This window comes from Dendrobates tinctorius, unplaced genomic scaffold (genome assembly GCF_039654945.1).
Source record: "Dendrobates tinctorius isolate UK_male_01 unplaced genomic scaffold, ASM3965494v1 ptg000008l, whole genome shotgun sequence".
Lineage (NCBI taxonomy): Eukaryota > Metazoa > Chordata > Amphibia > Anura > Dendrobatidae > Dendrobates > Dendrobates tinctorius.
In genome coordinates, this window is record NW_027361676.1 from 17,047,063 (window position 1) to 17,070,256 (window position 23,194).

The following is a 23,194-nucleotide window of genomic DNA, read 5'->3' on the forward strand; positions in this document are numbered from 1 at the left end:
TTTCTGCGTTCCACAAACGCGTGATAGTTGGTAACAAAAATAAAAAATTTTGAGTCATCAAACCAAAGTACACAGATCTAACGTCTAATCCTTGATTTTCTTGAACCAAATAAGTCTCATCTTCTCCTTTGCAGGCTTGTCTGGGTCATGTCTGTGCTTTATTTATGACTAGCTGAAGAGCCCGGTGTTGCCTGGGCATAGTAACCAACTGTGGTTAGTTATAACAAATTATAATGATTATATTGCACATAAAAACATTTCACATCATATATTCAACACTAAAGATTTGCAACACAAATTAACTAAACGATTACCCAAGTATTGATAGTATTTTATTTTCAACTCATTCAAGATTTTTGGTTTTTCTTTTCGGTGCAAAGATGAACAGATTTTTGGCAGTTCCAACTCTTGAACAGACCACGTAAAGTTGACCATGAGAAAAGCATGGAGATTGCAAATCGATCCCTACTACTTTCAAGGACTGTCCCTGAGCATTGTTAATGGACATTGCAAATAGCAGTTAAACTGGAGACGTTTAAAATCAAAAAACAAATCAGATGGAATGAGTGGAATTCTTGGAATGAAAATGTCATCTCCTTTGGCACATCTGTTTCTGAGCTGTGTATCTAACCCTATCCTGTGTGATACTTTCTGCTGAGCTATGTATCAAACTATCGTGTTACTGACTGCTCAGCCGTGTATCTAATCCTATTGTCATGGTCCTGTCAGCGCTGGCGTGCAGCCACTGCTGAGCAGGGACTCATCCACACTGCAGGTGGGCCCAGGGTCAGATACGGCCGGGAAGCTCAGGCAAACAGGACCTGGAGACGCTGAAGTTAGCAAGCAGTGAAGGACCTACGGTCATGTGACTGCAAGGGGCGGGGCTTAGCGTCCTGCTGCCAGAGATCGGCAGGACACAACTACAGGAATGCTCAGGTCAGACAAACGGGGGTCATACACAGAGATAGCAGTAAAGTACCAGGGATGAGACAGAACGGATAGTCGGGGCCAGGCAGCGGTCAAAGCCAAACAGACATAGAAAGTACCAAGCAGAATCCAACATCTATCGCATCGGGTATTCTAGAGTCTCTGTTAAAATAAAAAATAGTGATATACTCACCTCCCGACGGCCCCCGGACTCTTTCTCTCCTCTCACCACGCTCCCGGCATCTTCCGGTCCCAGTAATGCTTAGCGCGAAACACCGCTGATGACGTCGCGCTCTCGTGAGAGTGACGTCATCTCCGGCCCTTCTCACTAAGCATTACTGGGATTGGAAGATGCCGGAAGCGTGGTGAGAGGAGGGACAGAGTCCGGGGGTCGTCGGAAGGTGAGTATATAACTATTTTTTATTTTAACAGAGACTCTAGAATACCTGATGCGATAGAATATACTCCTGTTACACCCGGAGCTGCTGTCACTGTTCTGCTGTTACCTAATGTATTGTACTCCAGTTACACCCAGAGCTGCAGTCACCGTTCTGCTCTTACCTAATGTATTATACTCCTGTTACAGCCAGAGCTGCAGTCACTGTTCAGATCTTACCAAATGTATTGTACTCAAGATACACCCAGAGCTGCTGTCACTGTTCTGCTGTTATCTAATGTATTGTACTCCAGTTACAGCCAGAGCTGCAGTCACTGTTCTGCTGTTATTTAATTTATTGTACTCCAGTTACACCCAGAGCTGCAGTCACTGTTCTGCTTTTACCTAATGTATTGTAGTCCAGTTACACCCAGAGCTGCAGTCACCGTTCTGCTCTTACCTAATGTATTTGTCACGGTCACGCGCGGCTGAACACAGCACCCCCAGCAGGGCGGATTTAGATGACACACGTGACCCTGGATAAACGTCCTCCAGTGGGTCGAATTTAAATAATAAAACGTGCAGCTGGATACTCCGCCTCCAACAGGTGAATTTAGGTAATACACTTAAGTCTGGAAACCCCGCCTCCAGTAAGGCGAATTTAAACAATAAAGGGGAAACCTGGGTAACAATAACAATGGTGGCCCTGCGATAGGGAATGGGGACGTGGAGACGTCCTGCACTCCCCTGAGTCAGTGTCTCTACACTCCTAACATTCCCTAGGCCGGTTCCGCACCGGGAGACGATCAGGATACCTTTTAACCCTAGCTCGCCCTGCACCTAAACCCTCACTAGGGAATTGGTCGGTGCGGAAACTAATCCCACCACTGCACTAAACACACATAAGGAAAAGTGACAAGACGGGGGAAACACCACTTAGCTTTGCTCTGTTGCTTACGCTCCTAGCAACAGAGCCCACCACCTGCGTGCATCTGCCAAAAAGTCCAGCATGCTTGAGTCCAGCTCTCAGCAACCAAGTCCAGCACCGTGAGTGCAGTCCTACACCGCAACTGCCACTCCACCAAGCCATGCAGGCACTCCTTGCTGACCCCATCGCTGAGACTCCACCACGCCATGCCAGCACTCCTTGCAGACACCATCGCTGACTCCACCAATGCACTCTCTCTGAGCTGCCCGTGACTCTCCTTGAGCTCCATCCTTCACCCAGGCTTGCATGTAACTGAGGACTAGAAGCCCCTGCATCGACAGCCCCCTGCACAGTAACCACCAACTGTTGCTGGGTATGGGCCATCGTGCGCTGTTCCACATTGAGTTTATGGAACATTTGGGTCAGGTGCTTGACCTGATCAGCCAAAGCTTGTATGGGATCCATGAGGATTACACACTTTTTTTTCCCCTTCAGAGAAAAAAAAAAAAAAAGAACTGAAATGGTTCAGTTATAATGTCAGGAACACAGCACTACACTCGCTCACTGAGCCAGTGCGCATGTCCCGAGTACAAAAACAGTGCTCAAAGATACCTGTGGAGCAGGGCAGCAGCGGTGACAATGCGTGCTTCAAACTATCAGGACCTGAAGCATGTGACAGCTGGGGGCATGGCCTAAGCTCCACAGAGCTAGGAGCTGCAGGGAAACTCCTAGAAAGGTAACTACGAGACAAGTTACCAAGGGGCATAGAAAGGGGCGGAAACCAGATCAAGCCGGGGTGAATGCACGAGATAGCAGGACAGTACCAAAGGGTTAGACAGAGCGGATAGTCAGGACGTAGCAATAGATCAGAAAACCAGAATGTGCAATAGACGGTATAATAGGGGCAAACGGTAGCGGAGCAACAATAGCCAAGCCAGGAGGTCAGAACCAGATAAGACAATAGTACCTAAAACGTGAGACGGAGTTCAGAGTGAGGGGACAGGCCGCCGGGTCATACACGGGAATTAAACAAGCAATGCAGTACACGCACACCAGGGGGGTCGGTCAGACACACAGCCAGAACAACAGTATAGCTGAAAGAGAATGCTAGTCTGGAGTGAGTATAAATACCCCTCCCAGATCCAAAGAGAGGCCGGCAAAAGTTAACCCTGTGAGAACAGGACATTAACCATGTCCTAACCATGACAGTATTATACTCCTGTTACAGCCAGAGCTGCAGTCACTGTTCTGCTGTTATCTAATGTATTGTACTCCTGTTACAGCCAGCGCTGCAGTCACTGTTCTGCTGTTATCTAATGTATTGTACTCCAGTTACACCCAGAGCTGCAGTCACCGTTCTGCTCTTACCTTATGTATTATACTCCAGTTACAGCCAGAGCTGCAGTGACTGTTCAGATCTTACCTAATGTATTGTACTCCAGTTACACCCAGAGCTGCATTCACTTTTCTGCTGTCACCTAATGTACTGTACGCAAGTTACACCCAGAGCTGCAGTCACTGTTCTACTGTTACCTAATGTATTGTACTCCAGAATATGTACAAGCCTGTGCCTGTATAATGAGCGACGCAGCAGTGATGCCTTTAACGGCTGTAATGTGCCTGTACAATAAGCAATGCGGCCGTGTTGCCACGACGCCTAAGCAACTGTCGCTGACTGGTCGCTGCCTAACTGCCACAACCAATCAGCGAGGTGGGATTTCCAAGACAGACAGACAGACAGACAGACAGACAGACAGACAGACAGACAGACAGACAGACTTAGACAATTATATATTAGATAAGGACTAATTAAAGATATCAATTTGAGCAATTTTTCAGAGTGACTGACTTTCATGTCTTAACCCCTTCTTGACATCAGACGTACTATCCCGTCCATGGGACCCGGGCCCCTATGCCCATGGACGGGATAGTACGTCTACCGCGATCAGCGGCGCCCACGTGGTAAGCGCCGCTGATCGCGGCCGGGTGTCAGCTGATTATCACAGCTGACACCCGGCACAATGTGTCAGGGGCGGTCACGGACCGCCCCCGATACGTTAACCCCTGGCACACCGCGATCAAACATGATCGTGGTGTACCGGGGGTTAAAGGGAAGCATCGGCAGGGAGGGGGCTCCCTCCGTGCTTCCCTGAGCCCCCCACGGCAGCGCAATGTGCAGCGCTGATGCCGGGGGCTCCTTTCCTGCAGGACCCCGAATCCAAGATGGCGACGGAGGCCTTCGGGGGCCTGCAGGAAGCTGGCTTCCTCAGTGCCTGCAAAGCGCAGGCATGAGGAAGCCTTGTGCACTGCCTGTGACAGATCGCTGATCTGTCACAGTGATCTGTGATGTGACAGATCAGCGATCTGTCACAGAACATTGATGTCCCACCTGGGACTATTTAATAAAGTAAAAAAAAAATAAAAAAAAAGTGTTAAAATAATTTTAAAAAAAATCGCCAAATAAATTACAAAAAAAAAAAAAAAAATATTCCCCTAAATAAATCCATTTTTTGAAAATAAAAAAACCAAAACAATAAAAGTACACATATTCAGTATCGCCGCGTCCGTAACGACCCGCCCTATAAAACTGTCCCATTAGTTAACCCCTTTAGCGAACCCCTTAAAAAATAAAAATAAAAAACGAAGCAAAAAATGATTTATTATCATACCGCCAAACAAAAAGTGTAATAACGCGCGATCAAAAAGACGCATATAAATGTCCATGGTACCGCTGAAAACGTCATCTTGTCCAGCAAAAAACGAGCTGCCAAACAGCATCATCAGCGAAAAAATAAAAAAGTTATAGCTCGCAGAATAAAGCGATGCAAAAATAATTATTTTTTATATAAAATAGTTTTCATTGCATAAAACCGACAAAACATAAAAAAATGACCTAAATGAGGTATCGCTGTAACCGTACTGACCCGAAGAATAAAACCGCTTTATCAATTTTACCGCACGCGGAACGGTGAAAACGCACCCCCCCAAAAGAAATTCATAAAACGCTGGTTTTTGTTCATTCTGCGTCCCAAAAATCGGAATAAAAAGCGATCAAAAAATGTCACGTGCCCGAAAATGGTTACCAATAAAAACGTCAACTCGTCCCGCAAAAAATAAGACCTCACATGACTCAGTGGGTCAAAATATGGAAAAATTATAGCTCTCAATATGTGGTGATGCAAAAACTATTTTTACAGTAAAAAGCGTCTTTTAGCGTGCGACAGCCGCCAAACATAAAAACCGCCATAAATAGTAAATCAAACCCCCCGTTATCACCCCCTTAGTTAGGGAAAAAAAAATAAAATAAAAAAAATGTATTTATTTCCATTTTTCCATTAGGGTTAGGGCTAGGGTTAGGGCTAGGGTTAGGGCTAGGGTTAGGGCTAGGGTTAGGGCTAGGGTTAGGGCTAGGGTTAGAGCTAGGGTTAGAGCTAGGGTTAGAGCTAGGGTTAGGGCTAGGGCTAGGGTTAGGGCTAGGGTTAGGGCTAGGGTTAGGGCTAGGGTTAGGGCTAGGGTTAGGGCTAGGGTTAGGGCTAGGGTTAGGGCTAGGGTTAGGGCTAGGGTTAGGGCTAGGGTTAGGGCTAGGGTTAGGGCTAGGGTTAGGGCTAGGGTTAGGGCTAGGGTTAGGGCTAGGGTTAGGGCTAGGGTTAGGGCTAGGGTTAGGGCTAGGGTTAGGGCTAGGGTTAGGGCTAGGGTTAGGGCTAGGGTTAGGGCTAGGGTTAGGGCTAGGGTTAGGGCTAGGGCTCAGATTAGGGTTAGGGGTGTGTTGGGATTCGGGTTGGAGTTAGAATTGGGGGTTTCCACTGTTTGGGCACATCAGGAGCTCTCCAAATGCAACATGGCGTCTGATTTCAATTCCAGCCAATTCTGAGTTGAAAAAGTCAAATGGTGCTCCTTCCCTTCCAAGCTCTCACATGCGCCCAAACAGTGTTTTACCCCCACATATAGGGTATCAGCCTACTCAGGAAAAATTGCAAAACAATTTTTGGGGTCCAATTTCTCCTGTTACCCTTAGGAAAATAAAAAATTGGGGGCAAAAATATCATTTTTGTGGAAAAAAATGATTTTTTTATTTTCACGTCCGAGCGTTATAAACTTCTGTGAAGCACTTGGGGGTTCAAAGTGCTCACCACACATCTAGATAAGTTTCGTGGGGGGTCTAGTGTCCAAAATGGGGTCACTTGTGGGGAGTTTCAATAGTTTAGGTACATCAGGGGTTCTCCAAACGCACATGACACCCGCAGACCATTCCATCAAAGTCTGCATTCCAAAACGTTACTGCTTCCCTTCCGAGCCCCGACGTGTGTCCATACAGTAGTTTTCTCCCACATATGGGGTGTCAGCGTACTCATGACAAATTGGACAACTTTTGGGGTCCAATTTCTCCTGTTACCCTTGGGAAAATGAAAAAATTGGGGACTAATTGATCATGTTTGTGGAAAAAATACGATTTTTTTATTTTCATGCCCGGGCATTATAAACTTCTGTGAAGCCCTTGGGGGTTCAAAGTGCTTACCTCACATCTAGGTAAGTTCCTTAGGGGGTCTAGTTTTCAAAATGGGGTCATTTGTGGGGGGTTTCCACTGTTTAGGTACATTAGGGGCTCTCCAAAGGCAACATGACACCCGCAGACCATTCCATCAAAGTCTGCATTCCAAAATGTCACTACTTCCCTTCCGAGCCCTGACGTGTGTACATACAGTAGTTTTCTTCCACATATGGGGCGTCAGCGTACTCAGGACAAATTGGACAACAACTTTTGGGGTTCAATTTCTCCTGTTACCCTTGGGAAAATAAAAAAATTGGGGACTAATTGATCATGTTTGTGGAAAAAATACGAATTTTTTATTTTCACGCCCGGGCGTTATGAACTTCTGTGAAGCACTGGGGGGTTCAAAGTGCTCACCACACATCTAGATAAGTTCCTTGGGGGGTCTAGTTTACAAAATGGTGTCATTTGTGGGGGATTTCCACTGTTTTAGGTACATCAGGGGTTTCCAATCGCGACATGGTGTCCGATCTCAATTCCAGCCAAAAACGTCAAATGGCGCTGCTTCCCTTCCGAGCTCTGCCATGCGCCCAAATAGTGGTTTACCCCCACATGTGGGGTATCAGCGTACTCAGGACAAATTGCACAATAACTATTAGGGTCCCGTTACCCTTGGAAAAATAAGAATTAAGGGTGAAACGATCATTTTTGTGGAAAAAATATGATTTTTTAATTGTACGGCTTTATGTTATAAACTTCTGTGAAGCCCTTGGGGGTTCAAAGTTCTCACCACACATCTAGATAAGTTCCTTAGGGGGTCTAGTTTCCAAAATGGTGTCATTTGTGGGGGGTTTCCACTGTTTTGGTACATCAGGGGTTTTCCAATCGCGACATGGTGTCCGATCTGAATTGCAGCCAATTTTGCATTGAAAAAGTCAAACGGCGCTCCTTCCATTCTGAGCTCTGCCATGCGCCGAAACAGTCGTTCCCCCCCACATATCAGGTATCAGCGTACTCAGGACAAATTGCACAATAACTTTTGCAGTCCAATTTCTCCTGTTACCCTTGGTAAAATAAAAAAAATTGAACCTGAAGTATTTTTTTTGTGAAAAAAAGTTAGATGTTCATTTTTTTTTTAAATATTCAAAAAAATTCCTGTGACGCACCTAAAGGGTTAATAAACTTCTTGAATGTGGTTTTGAGCACCATAAGGGGTGCAGTTTTTAGAATGGTGTCACTTTTGGGTATTTTCTATCATATAGACCCCTCAAAGTGGCTTCAAATGTGATGTGGTCCATAAAAATAAAATGGTGTTGTAAAAATGAGAAATCGCTGGTCAACTTTTAACCCTTATAACTTCCTAACAAAAAAAAATTTTGGTTCCAAAATTGTGCTGATGTAAAGTAAACATGTGGGAAATGTTAGTTATCAAGTTTTTTGGGTGCCATATCTCTGTGATTTAAGGGCATAAAAATTCAAAGTTGGAAAATTGCGAAATTTTCAAAATTTTCGCCAAATTTCCATTTTTCTCACAAATAAACGCAAGTTATTTGAATGAAATTTTACCACTAACATGAAGTACAATATGTCACGAGAAAACAATGTCAGAATCACCGGGATCCATGGAAGTGTTCCAGAGTTATAACCTCATAAAGGTACAGTGGTCAGAATTGTAAAAATTGGCCCGGTCATGAACGTGCAAACCACCCTTAGGGGTGAAGGGGTTAAAGTAAAGAAGGACTACCATTCCTCTTTGAGTAGTCCTTGCCATATTCTGGCTGAACAGTTGTAGAATAGAGCTCAGCACTGTATGGGACATCATCACATTCCAATAGGAGCAAAACAATCAATGCATGAATAGGTGTGTCCAAAGTTTTGACTGGTATCGCATTATTACATGCAGTTTTACACGAAACAAATAATCCACACTGATTTCAACAATCACAAATGGGGTTGTACAAACCTTGAATACTTGGATAATGTTCATATGGATCCCCCAAGACACCGTGGCCCTTTTCACGATTTTCTTTCAGAGTGGGCATGTGTAACACAGGCCCATATTCTGTGCGTAATTTTACAGCCATCTTCAACTTATGGCTAAAAAGGAAAGAAATACAAGTACAGTATATGGAATTATCTGCCACCATCCTGTTACTCCTATAAAACGAAAACAGACGCAATTTCAAGCAATTGCAAACAGTGGTAAATTTATTTAGTATGTTGTATTCACCACACCATTGGATAACAAATTAAACAATGGTACGTAAAGCGGTATGTGATGTATATACAATACAAAGAAAGTAATGTAAAAAAAAAAAATCTACAACAACAAAATTGGAGCATAGTCTGATACATCACTTCAGCAAGCAGGAAATGAGAAAGAGCAGTAGATGTTATGTGAACGCCTATCAAAACTGAATAAATGTTCCTATGAGATTGAAATCTTTGGGATAGGTCCTGTGTAAAATTTTAATTGTATTAGATGTTATAGAGAAGTCCCACTGACTATATGGTTCCACATCAAAATGTATAGAAGACAGAGGTAGGTAGTATAGGAAAGGAATGGAGAGGGAGGAAGAGAAAGAATGCTCATTCCTGAAAATAGTATCATATTGATACTGACCTATGGGATTTTGCAATGGAGGTAAGTGTAAGGCCGGGGTCAGACTTGCGAGAAACTCGGACGAGCCTCGCACGTCAATACCCAACACTGCTGCCGGCACTCGGATCGGAGCGTTCAGCTGCATGTATTTCTATGCAGCTGAACGCTCCGGTCCCGAGTGCCGGTGGCAGTACCAGGTATTGATGTGCAAGACTCGTCCGAGTTTCTCGCAAGTCTGGCCCCGGCCTTAGAGAAAAGATTGCAATCTCATAGGAACATGTTTTGATCGACGTCTACATAACATCTTCTACTGCTTTTTCTCATTCTCTGCTTGCTGAAGTGATGTATACAACCATGCTCCAATTTTGTTACTTAGTTGTAAATTTTATTTTAGATTATTTTTTTTTTTTATGTGATTTTACATTACTTTCTTTGTATTGTATATACAACACATTCATTCTTGTATACTTTTCTTGTAGCAATGTTTGATAAAAACCCAGGATTGGGTCGAAACGTTATGGCACACCGCATTACGAACCACTGTTTAATCTGTTATCCAACGGTGTGGTGAATATAAGTTACTAAATACATTTATCGCTGTTTGCAATCACCTATGAGTGCAGCTGTTTTTTTCGTTTTATTGGATGCCTTCCCCCGGTTTGGTGGGGACTCCGGTGATGAGCCCGCAGCTTTCCCGGCACATGACAGCTGATCTGTACAGCTGACACGTGCCCGGAACAGCCGTGGGTGGAATCGAGATTCACCCGCGGCAGTTAACATTTTAAATGCCGCTGTCAAACGCTGACAGCGGTATTTAACATGCATGCGCAGGAAGCGCGTCATTACCTCCTCCCATCGGTGCCCGTGTCACATGACCGCAGGTCGCCGATGGGTTTGCATGATAATCCGGGGTCAGCAGAAGACCCCTGTGGTTGTCATTGCAGGATCGCCAAGAGCGCCGCCTGGTGGTCGGTGCTCATAGCAAGTGAGCATATCTGCTACATAGACCTCTGCTGCAGAATTACGTTTTTTGGTCGCTGCAACATAGCAATAAAATGCAATAACGAGCGATCAAAAGATCGTATCTACACCAAAATGGTATAAATAAAAACATCAGATAGGCAAGCAAAAAATAAGCCCTAACCCAGCCCCAGATCCCAAAAATTTTACAAAATTTGGAATTTTTTTTTCACCACTTAGATAAAAAAGAACCTAGACATGTTTGAGGTCTATGAACTTGTAATGACCTGGAGAATCATAATGGCAGGTCAGTTTTAGCATTTAGTGAACCTAGTAAAAAAGCCAAACAAAAAAAAGTGTGGGATTGCACTTTTTTTGCAATTTCAACGCACTTGGAATTTTTTTTCCTGTTTTCTATTACACGACATGGTAAAACCAATGGTGTCGTTCAAAAGTACAACTCGTCCCGCAAAAAACAAGCCCTCACATGGCCATATTGACGGAAAAATAAAAAAAGTTATGGCTCTGGGAAGAAGGGAAGCAAAACATGAAAATGCAAAACCAAAAATACCCCTGGTCGTTAAGGGGTTAAAGGGGTTTTAACCACAAAGAAAAGTACATTTTAATCAATACACCTTGGAAAAATAATTTCCACAATTGGCTGTGTTTAAATAAAATGTCCCTGTGCGGAGATAATAATATAAATGTGCCCTTGCTGTGTACTGTGTAATGGCTGTGTCTGATCACACAGGGACAAGGCCTGATCGCACTACAGGTCCTGGGCAGGGTTTTGGGGAAAGTATACAGACAGGACAGTATGGTATCATAGCAGATTCTTTTTGTGAGGTAAAACATTTCCCTGCCTATTTTTAAACAATCTTCTACTTCAAATAAAGAATAATTTGTGATCCCCTGCTGTTCTGTCTCCATACTTTTTTTTTTTTTACTCTGCCCCTGCCCAGGAGCTATGGTATGATCAGCCAGGTCCCTGTACGGTCAGACACAGCCATTACTCAGTAGAGGTACATTTATAAGATTAAATATAATGTCCCCATGCTGAGGTAATCACATCCATTTGTGGAAGTTATTATAATTACAAGATATCTTGACTAAAATCAACTTTTGTTCGTGGGAAAACCCCTTTAAAGAGTAACCATCGGTTTAATTTTTATTTTAGAAATCAATAGTACAGTTGAAAATATCTGCTACTTTGTACTGTGGGGATGATGAATAATTTTAAAAAATTGTAATTCATGGGTAAAATCATCTCATATCTTAGTAGTGTAACGATCTGTCTTCACTGAATAAATGTGATGAGCGAGTATACTCGTTGCCCGGTGTCTTCCGAGTTTTTTGGCGTGCTCGGAGATTTTTATTTTGTGTCGACTCAGCTGCATGATTTGCGGCTGCTAGATAGCCTGAACACATGTGGGGATTCCCTAGCAAACAGGCATTCCTCACATGTATTCAGGCTGTCTAGAAGCAGCAAATCATGCAACTGCGTCGACACAAACTGAATCTCCGAGGACGCCAAAATACTCGGAGGAAACCTGAGTAAAGACTATACTCGCTCATCACTACTGAATACAGATTCAACTCATGAATTGAGAAATCTGAAAAGTAATGATCAGAAGCAGAAAGAGGCAAATTTCTCTGATCAGATATACTACAAAGTTTCTTATTTTCAGGATTTATGAAATTAAAATGAAGGTAACTCTTTAAAACCCATTACAAAGAATGACAGACATAACATACCAGTAAGACATGCATTTTACCTTTCCTCATCTATTGGAATCGGCTTGGCATTGTCGGCCACAAACATGTCATGAGTCCTCTTCAGAGATCTAAACACCAGTGTGTGGACCGAGTGCTTCTGCACGTCCTGCAAAGAAAATGGATATGTAGACTGCAGATCAAAGACGTAATAAGACCAAATGTTAGGCTGGAGTCTGGATGATCCCAGCATCTAAGGGTGTTGCAGACTATCAGGAACTGGCAGCGCTTTGGATGCAGCGTATGTTCACTGCGTCCAATAAGCTGCCGTTTATTGAACACCGGTGAATCCCCAGGTGTTCAATGAATCGTGCGGATTTACCGGGTCCAATACATTCTATGAGAGAAGTTTCTCTTGCGGAGATGGTAGTCTCTGAAAGAGAAATTGACATGATGTGGTCTGGAAGCACACGCCGCATGTCCGTCTCCACGAGTGAGCTGCAGGCGTCTCTGGACGCATAGTGGGGACCTGTCTTGAAATCCCATCCACTATGCTGTAAGAGCTGGATGCTGCAGATTGGATGCTGCACAAGTACGCAGCATCAAACTCAAACCGTTTACTAATCGTCTGCACGTACGCTAAGGCCTCTTTCACACTTCCGTTTTTGACAATCAGTCAAGATCCGCCGATTTGGGAAAAAAACAGATCCGCCATTTTTCTTTGCGGAACCGTTTTTTTCCCCATTGACTTTCATTATTGGCGGATCTTGACGGATTGCCGTCTGTTGCATCCGTTTTTGTGAGGATCCGCCAAAATGTTGGTGTCCGTCAACATCGTCAAAGATTTCCAAACGGAGCTTGCAACGTTTTTTTGGGCGGCGGATCCTCCAGACACTGATTTAACCCGAAATTGTCTGGGTGCCGGACAAAAAAAAAAAAAAAATCTCTCTCTCTCTGTTCCTTTAAAATGTCCTCATTCTGCGGATCCGTCAAAAGACGGATCCTGTGGCATCCGTTCACATCAGTTAGGAACGGATCCGCTTGTCCGCCTTTTTGGCGGATTTTAACTGACACAAAAAACTGAAGTGTGAAAGAGGCCTAACTTGTAACCTTCTTCAGTTGTGATCTACATGCTCAAGAGGTCTTTAAAAAGTTCATTTCAGATCAAATACCTGGAAACCCTATTTTTGTAATAGTGGTATAAGTTTTCAGTGAGTTTGTTTACAACTAGTGATGGGCGAGTCCTAAATTACTCGGAATCGCTTGACTCTAGCGAGTCCGAGCCCGGGACTCGCTACTCGTTGAGAGTCTAGCGAGTCCAATGTTAATGAATGGGGAAGCGAGTCTTAGCGAGTAATGTGCGATTTACAAATTACAAAGGAACATAACAGATTCTATATTTGCGAGTCCCGAATACAGTATACAGGACTCGGGATTCGTAGACTCGCTCAGACTCGCTCACAATCGCTGTGTGTTGACATAGGCTGTCTTGGAAACTTGTAGGAACATAACAGATTCTGTATAAGCGAGTCCCGAATCCAGTATACAGGACTCGGAATCGTAGACTCGCTCAGACTCGCTGTTGACAGCGATGTGATATAGCGAGTCTAGCGAGTGAGAAAAAAAACTCTGACAAAACTAGGATTGCCATTGACTTGCATTGGACTCGTTACTGTGCGAGTAATCACTGGGAGACTCGCCGAGTAACGAGTCCAGCGAGTCCCTTACTATTCGCCGAGTAACGAGTCCTAGCGAGTAGACTCGCTCATCCCTATTTACAACATATAAAGGGGAAAAAAGGACTGTAGACAGCGATTTAGAAAGCAGCACAGGCAAGCTATACTGAAAAGCGCTTGTAAGTAACGCGCTCTCTGCCCAGGTGAGCAGCCACTGCTGACAGACTGCACACGTGGTCAGTAACTTAAACAGCATGTAGTAAATTGCAGAAAGAGAATAGAAGGGATTTTCCTGAGAACGCAGAGGTGTTGTAAGCGATTTGCAATGTTTGTTTTTACAAGCACTTCGCATTTTTACCCATTTATGATTTTCAGAAAAACTCTTTAAAAGGGGTTGTCCCCTGCTTGGAAAACCCCTTGTTATATACTATGTTATCCAATATAAATAGCAGAGACCTCCCGCACCAGCTCCGTTTCATCACTGTTCGTGCCGGGTCTCCCAGTTATCTTGTAACTCTGTTATGCCCCTTGAGCACAGCATTGAATCAGTGGCCACTATTGGGCTACAGTTGTCATCCTTGTTTGTATGTCTGAATGAATTATAAGAACCTTGGCCTATTAGTGGCCACTGACTGGCTACAGAATTTAGGAATAACGGTGTCGCACAATTACTGAGAGACCAGACACTGACATCGCTGGTACGGCACAGGTGCAGGGAGAAGTATCTGGTATTTACATTTTACATCAGGGAATCCAGTGTTTTACAAGGTTTGTCTGAGTAATTGACCAAGCCCTTTAATAAATTTAGCATACAGTTAGCTCCATATATATTTGGACAGAGACAACATTTTTCTAATTTTGGTTCTAGACATTACCACAATGAATTTTAAACAAAACAATTCAGATGCAGTTGAAGTTCAGACTTTCAGCTTTCATTTGAGGGTATTCACATTAAAATTGGATCAAGGGTTTAGGAGTTTCAGCTCCTTAACTTGTGCCACCCTGTTTTTAAAGGGACCAAAAGTAATTGGACAGATTAAATAATTGTAAATAAAATGTTCATTTCTAGTACTTGGTTGAAAACCCTTTGTTGGCAATGACTGCCTGAAGTCGTGAACTCATGGACATCACCAGACGCTGTGTTTCCTCCTTTTTGATGCTCTGCCAGGCCTTCACTGTGGTGGTTTTCAGTTGCTGTTTGTTTGTGGGCCTTTCTGTCTGAAGTTTAGTCTTTAACAAGTGAAATGCATGCTCAATTGGGTTGAGATCAGGTGACTGACTTAGCCATTCAAGAATATTCCACTTCTTTGCTTTAATAAACTCCTGGGTTGCTTTGGCTTTATGTTTTAGGTCATTGTCCATCTGTAGTATGAAACGACAACCAATCAGTTTGGCTGCATTTGGCTGGATCTGAGCACACAGTATGGCTCTGAATACCTCAGAATTCATTCGGCTGCTTCTGTCCTGTGTCACATCATCAATAAACACTAGTGTCCCAGTGCCACTGGCAGCCATGCATGCCCAAGCCATCACACTGCCTCCTCCGTGTTTGACAGATGATGTGGCATGCTTTGGATCATGAGCTGTACCACGCCTTCGCCACACTTTTCTCTTTCCATCATTCTGGTAGAGGTTGATCTTGGTTTCATCTGTCCAAAGAATGTTCTTCCAGAACTGTGCTGGCTTTTTTTTTTTTAGATGTTTTTTAGCAAAGTCCAGTCTAGCCTTTTGATTCTTGATGCTTATGAGTGGCTTGCACCATGCAGTGAACCCTCTGTATTTACTTTCATGCAGTCTTCTCTTAGGCTGTGTTCACACACAGCGTTTTTTTCAGGGCTGTGGAGTCGGTAAGCCAAACCTGCGACTCCGACTCCTCAATTTCCCTTACACCGACTCCGACTCCACGACTCCCACACATATTGCTTATATTTAAGTGAAAAATTTATTGTAGTACAATGTGAACCTCAGACATTTAATCATTTTTATGATCCAATAATCAAGATATTTAGATAGAACAGAATATATATTGGTGTACTACCCGGTTTTCATTCTTTTTGGTACAGATAAGATATGGATAGACAGATATGGATAAATGGATATATAGATAGAGCAGATTTCTAATCTGCTTTTGCTATTGAGAACATTATCTATGAGCTCAAAAACCTTTCAGGTGATGCAGTTTTTTAAAAAGATGATCAACTTTTGCAGCTGAAAACCGTATCCTCAAAAAAGGCAGCAAAAACGCTGTGTGTGAATGTAGCCTTAGATCAGGAATAGAACAGCCATTTATAGGACATTTCATAACTTTCCCAAACTCCTATGAAAAAATATTCAGCACATCCTGCATTGAATTACTGTACCCAATTTATTATATATTTTAGGAGTCGGAGTCGGTCCATTTTATACCGACTCCAACTCCGACTCCACCAAAATGAGCACCGACTCCGACTCCACAACTCCGACTCCACAGCCCTGGTTTTTTTAGCGTTTTTTACCGCGGTTTTCACTATAAAACCGCTAAAAATAAGGTGCACAGTCATTTCTATGCATTTTGCACTTTTTGTGCACATTGATGCGTTTTTTACCGCGAAAAAACCGCATCGCGGTAAAAACCGCAGCACGCACATTAATTTTGCGTTTTTTTCCGCGGTTTAGGCTTCTCCCATGCTTTTAGAAACCGCTGCGGTAAAAAACGCATCAAAAACGCATCAAAACCGCGCAAAAAACGCACAAAAACCGCCGCGGAAAAATAGGTGCGGTTTCTGGGAAGGGATTCAGGTTTTTGTGCAGAAATTTTCTGCAACGTGTGCACATGCCCTTAAGGCTGGGTTCACACGTGGCTTTTTTTCGCGTTTCCGCGGCAGTTTTAACCGCGCGATTTTGCCGCGAAAACGCGAAAAATAAGCATCCCATGCATTCCTATGGGATTCCGCAATGCTGTGCTAATGCTGCGGTTTTTATCGCGGCGGAATCGCTTCGCGGTAAAAACCGCAGCATGCTCATTATTTTGCGGAATCGCGGCGATCCCGCACCCATAGGAATGCATTGTTCCGCTTATTTCCCGCATGTGGCTGTGCACACCATGCGGAAAGTAAGCAGAACAATTGCGGATGGTACCCATGGTCCGGAGGAGAGGAGACTGTCCTCCGGGCTTTGGGTACCATATCCCTGTAAAAAATAGAATTTAAAATAAAAAATATTGTTATTATCACCCTCCGACGTCCCGCGCAGCCTTCCCGCCTCTCTCCACGCTCCCGTTACCAGTAGTCCTTTGCGAAAATGCCCGCGATGGCGTCCGATCTCGCGGGATCGCGAAGTCTCGCGGTAATTCGCGCGACGTCATCGCGAATTACCGCGAGACGTCGCGTTCCCGCGAGAACTGACGTCATCGCGGGCATTTTCGCAAAGGACTACTGGGAACGGATGCGCGGGACGTCGGAGGGTGAGAATAACACTATTTTTTATTTTTTTTTTTTACATTCTATCTTTTACTACTGATGCCGCATAAGCAGCCTCAGTAGTAAAAAGTTGGTCACACTCGTCAAACACTGTGTTTGACGAGTGTGACCAACCTGTCAATCAGTTCTCCAAGCGATGCTACAGATCGCTTGGAGAACGCTAGCATTTTGCAAGCTAATTACGCTTGCAAAATGCTAGTTTTTCCGCGGGAAAATCGCGGGAATTTAAAATGCGATTTTCCCGCGGACTGGAATTCCGTTATTCTCGCGGTAATTTCCGCGAGAGTTCCGGTACGTGTGCACTTAGCCTAATGGTAGATTTGGATATTGATACGCCTACCTCCTGGAGAGTGTTGTTCACTTGGTTGGCTGTTGTGAAGGGGTTTCTCTTCACCATGGAGATTATTCTGCGATCATCCACCACTGTTGTCTTCCGTGGGCACCCAGGTCTTTTTGCATTGATGAGTTCACCAGTGCTTTCTTTCTTTCTCAGGATGTACCAAACTGTAGATTTTGCCACTCCTAATGCTCTAGCAATTTCTCGGATGGGTTTTTTCTGTTTTTTGCAGCTTAAGGATGGCTTGTTTCACCTGCATGGAGAGCTCCTTTGTCCATATGTTTTCTCCACAGCAAAACCTTCCAAATGCAAGCACCACACCTCAAATCAACTCCAGGCCTTTTATCTGCTTAATTGAGAATGACATAACGAAGGGATTGCCCACACCTATCCATGAAATAGCCTTGGAGTCAATTGTCCAATTACTTTTGGTCCCCTTAAAAACAGGGTGGCACATGTTAAGGAGCTGAAATTCCTAAACCCTTCATCCAATTTTAATGTGGATATCCTCAAATGAAAGCTGAAAGTCTGAACTTCAACTGCATCTGAATTGTTTTGTTTAACCCCTTCATGACCCAGCCTATTTTGACCTTAATGACCTGGCCATTTTTTGCATTTCTGACCAGTGTCCCTTTATGAGGTAATAACTCAGGAACGCTTCAACGCATCCTAGCGATTCTGAGATTGTTTTTTTCGTGACATATTGGGCTTCATGTTAGTGGTAAATTGAGGTTGATAATTTTTGCGTTTATTTGTGAAAAAAATGGAAATTTGGTGAAAATTTCACAATTTTCAAATTTTGAATTTTTATTCTGTTAAACCAGGGAGTTATGTGACACAAAAAAAGTTAATAACATTTCCCACATGTCTACTTTACATCAGCACAATTTTGGAAACAACATTTTTTTTTGCTAGGAAGTTATAAGGGTTAAAAGTTGACCAGTGATTTCTCATTTTTACAACAAAATTTACAAAACCATTTTTTTTTTTTTTTTTTAGGGACCACCTCACATTTGAAGTCACTTTGAGGGGTCTATATGGCAGAAAATACCCAAAAGTGACACCATTCTAAAAACTGCACCCCTCAAGCTACTCAAAACTACATTCAAGAAGATTATTAACCCTTCAGGTACTTCACAGGGACTAAAGCAACATGGAAGGAAAAAATGGCCATTTTAATTTTTCCAACAAAAATTTTCTTTTAGCATCTTTTTTTTCATTTTCACATGGGTAATAGGATAAAATGGATCCTAAAATTTGTTGGGCAATTTCTTCTGAGTACACCGATACCTCATATGTGGTCATAAACCACTGTTTGGGCACACGGCAGGGCTCAGAAGGGAAGGAGCGCCATTTGACTTTTTGAATGGAAAATATGCTGGAATATTTAGCGGTTGCCATGTCACGTTTGGAGAGCTCCTGTGTGCCTAAACATTGGAGCTCCCCCACAAGTGACCCCATTTTGGAAACTAGACCCTCCAAGGAACTTATCTAGATGTATAATGAGCACTTTGAACCCCCAGGTGCTTCACAAATTTCTCCTTAAAAAAAAAAAAGTACTTTTTTTTCACAAAAAATTTCTTTTAGACTCAGTTTTTTCATTTTCACATGGGCAACAGGGCAAAATGTATCCTAACATTTGTTGGGAAATTTCTCCTGAGTACACAGATACCTCATATGTGGTCATAAACCACTGTTTGGGCACACGGCAGGGCTCAGAAGGGAAGGAGCGCCATTTGACTTTTTGAATGGAAAATTAGCTCCAATCGTTAGCGGACACCATGTCGCGTTTGGAGAGCCCCTGTGTACCTAAACATTGGAGCTCCCCCACAAGTGACCCCATTTTGGAAACTAGACCCCCGAAGGAACTTATCTAGATGTGTGGTGAGCACTTTGAACCCCCAAGTGCTTCACAGAAGATTATAACGCAGAGCAGAGAAAATAAAAAAATATTTTTTTTCCTCAAAAATGATTTTTTAGCCCGCTATTTTTTATTTTCACAAGGCTAACAGGAGAAATTGGACCCCAAAAGTTGATGTCCAGTTTGTCCTGAGTATGCTGGTACCCCATATGTGGGGGTAAACCACTGTTTGGGCGCACGGCAGGGCTCAGAAGGGAAGGCGCGCCATTTGACTTTTTGAATGAAAAATTAGCTCCAATCGTTAGCGGACACCATGTCGTGTTTGGAGAGCCCCTGTGTGCCTAAACTTTGGAGCTCCCCCACAAATGCCCCCATTTTGGAAACTAGACCCCCCAAAGAACTTATCTAGATGCATAGTGAGCACTTTGAACCCTCAGGTGCTTCACAGAAGTTTATAACGCAGAGCCGTGAAAATAAAAATATTTTTTTTCCCTCAAAAAAATGATTTTTTGGCCCGCTAATTTTTATTTTCACAATGGTAACAGGAGAAATTGGACTCCTAAAGTTGTTGTCCAGTTTCTCCTGAGTACGCTGGTACCCCATATGTGGGGGGGGGGGGGGGGGGACCACTGTTTGGGTACACGTCGGGGCTTGGAAGGGAAGTAGTGACGTTTTCAAATGTCGACTTGATGGAATGGTCTGCGGGTGTCATGTTACGTTTGAAGAGCCCCTGATGCGCCTAAACAGTGGAAACCTCCCACAAGTGACCCCGTTTTGGAAACCAGACCACCCAAGGAACAAATCTAGATGTGTGGTGAGCACTTTGAACCCCCAAGTTCTTCACAGAAGTTTATAACGCAAAGGCATGAAAAATATTTTTTTTTCCCCTCAAAAAATGATTTTTTAGCCCACTATTTTTTATCTTCCCAAGGCTAACAGGAGAAATTAGACCCCAAAAGTTGTTGTGCAATTTTTCCTGAGTACGCTGTTACCCCATATGTGGGGATAAACCACTGTTTGGGCACACGTCGGGGCTCGGAATGGAGGGAGCACTGTTTGACTTTTTAAACGCAAAATTGGCTGGAATAAATGGTGGCGCCATGTCACGTTTGGAGACCCCCTGATGTGCCTAAAACAGTGGAAACCCCTCAATTCTAACTCCAACCCTAACCCCAACACACCCATAACCCTAATCCCAACCCTAATCATAACCCTAACCCCAACCCTAACCCCAACACACCCCTAAACCTAATCCCAACTCTAACCCTAACTACAAGCCTAACCCTAATCCCAACCCTAATTCTAACCCTAATCCCAACCTAACCCTAATTCCAACCCTAACTCCAACCCTAACCCTAATTCCAGCCCTAACCCTAATTCCAACCCTAACATTAATTCCAGCCCTAACCCTAATTCCAGCCCTAACCCTAATTCCAACCCTAATGGAAAAATAAAAATATTTTCTTTATTTTATTATATGTCCCTACCTATGGGGGTGATAAAGGGGGGGTTTATTTACTTCTTTTAATTTTGATCACTGTGAGAAACTCTCACAGTGATCAAAATAAATGAAGGAATCTGCAGCCGGCGCACTGCGCATGCGCCCGCCATTTTCCAAGATGGCGGCGCCCATGACACAGGACACCGGGACGGCCAGAGGGACAGGAGGTACCGGGGCCGGTGGGGGGGGGGGATTGGAAGGCTGGGGGGAGCGGAGGGAAGGGGGAGGGGACCTGATGATGACTGCGGCGTCCGATCGCTGCCGTCAGTCGGTGATTGCTGTCTCCAGCCATGGCCGATGCTATTGCAGCATCGGCCATGGACCGATTGTAATATTTCACCAAATTTAATTGGTGAAATATTACAATCGTACTGCGCATGCGCCTGCCATTTTCAAAGATGGCGGGGCCCATGCAGGAGGGACGGTGGGAAACTGGGAGCCGGAGCGGGACGTGACAGGTACCGGGGAGGGTGGGGGGGGGATCTAACTGCGGGGGGGATCGGAGGGAAGGGGAGGGGGGGCAGATCGTCACAGCCAGCCGATGTGAGGGGGGGTTAAATTAGTGTCTCCAGCCATGTCCGATGCTACTGCAACATCGGCCATGGCTGGATTGTAATATTTCATCAAATTTCATTGATGAAATATTACTATCGCTCTGATTGGCTGTTTCACTTTCAACAGCCAATCAGAGCGATCGTAGCCACGTGGGGGCTAAGCCACCCCCTCTGTGGTGAAGCATAAAGGGTCCTTTGTGTGCGGGTCGGGTGACCTTTCATTGACCCCGGTCACTCGACCCGCAGGAGCGCTATTTATAGTATTGACGCCTACGGGGGCGTCATGGGTCGTTTGGGCACGACTTTTCATGACGCCTACGAAGGCGTCATGGGTCGGGAAGGGGTTAAAATTCATTGTGGTAATGTCTAGAACCAAAATTAGAAAAATGTTGTCTCTGTCCAAATATATATGGACCTAACTGTATCATTCTGCTTGTTACAACAAGGGGTAAATTTACGCTATAATTTACACCAATTTCTGGCAAGACTTATAGCAAATTAGTTAGACTTAGGGTGAACATGCCCTGTTTGCTCAATGCAATCAACTTTTTAAAGGCAATCTGACACCCTTTTTTTGGACTAAGCTGCTGGCATTGACATCAGAGGCTTATCTACAGCATTCTGTAATGCTGTAGATAAGCCCCCGATGTAACCTGAAAGATAAGAAAAACACGTTAGATTATACTCACCGGAGGGGGTGGTCCGGTCCGATGGGTGTCGTGGTCCGGCGCCTCCCATCTTCATACGATGCTGTCCTCCTCTTCCCTTCCTGTAGTGGTTCCGGCGCAGGCGCACTGCTCTGCCCTCTTGAAGGCAGAGCAGAATTCTGCAGTGCGCAGGCGCCAGACCTCTCCAAACGCGTGCGCACTGCAGGACTCTGCTCTGCCCTCAACAGGGCAGAGCAGTGCGCCTGTGCCGGAGCCACAACAGGAAGGGAAGAAGAGGACGGCATCGTATGAAGATGAGAGGCGCCGGACCAAACCACGACACCCATCGGACCGGACCGCCCCCTCCGGTGAGTATAATCTAGCATGTTTTTCTTATCTTTCAGGTTACATCGGGGGCTTATCTACAGCATTACAGAATGCTGTAGATAAGCCTCTGATGTCAATGCCGGCAGCTGATAGTCCAAAAAAAGGGTGACAGATTCCCTTTAAAAGAGGCAGAAAAAAAATTTTTTTGTAAACTTTATCACAAAAACAGTGCTTTTCAAAGCTTGCGTGTGTCAAAGAAAAATGATGGTCACCCATAAAGGGTTATTTTCAAGTTGCCCTGAACATCACACTGGTCCCATGTCTCCGTTACATCTGTGTTCATGGGGTCAGGCACTCCTCCTTAAGTGACAGTTCAGGTTCAGTAGCTTTATCCTACTGTTGAGCTTATACCACTGTGCCATATTAATGGTCTGTCAGAGCTTGCTCTGATAATTTCATACAGAGATAACATGGCCTTTGAACACATAATAAGTGAATATGAGACCTGCTAAATATTGGGAGGGAGTTGTGATATGGCAAGGCTGATAAAAGGTCAGTGACTGACAGGGAGAAGGAGAGAATTGAGCAGCTAACTGCTTTCTAGAAATCAATGGGCTGGGGAGATTTGGCAGGTATATTAGGTGTTAACTCCTTAGCCTAGAATGTATCTACTGCACAAACTTGGCCATGCTCTTAAGGTTCCACCTCTTTGGAAACAAGCCATACACTATATAAGATAAAAGATCTCTTTCATGGAGAATGAAAGCAGACAGAAAAGTAAATTGCAAATGTGCTTATTTCCATGCTGTCTAACTATACTGTCTAGATACACCAAATT

General features: G+C 44.0%; 1 protein-coding gene across 3 annotated transcripts in view; it reads right to left on the bottom strand.

Moving 5' to 3' along the window:
* PLRG1 (pleiotropic regulator 1) overlaps positions 1-23,194 on the bottom strand; it is a 91,795-nt gene that overhangs the window by 38,903 nt on the left and 29,698 nt on the right. For 2 of the 3 annotated variants that reach the window (XM_073576393.1, XM_073576394.1), the window contains 2 exons: positions 12,058-12,164; positions 8,684-8,817 (listed from right to left, as the gene is read on the bottom strand). The exons of the other annotated variant lie outside the window; for it this stretch is intronic. In XM_073576393.1, coding sequence (XP_073432494.1) covers positions 8,684-8,817; positions 12,058-12,164 — 241 coding nt within the window. The remainder of the gene's footprint in view (positions 1-8,683; positions 8,818-12,057; positions 12,165-23,194) is intronic. 3 annotated transcript variants of the gene reach the window in all.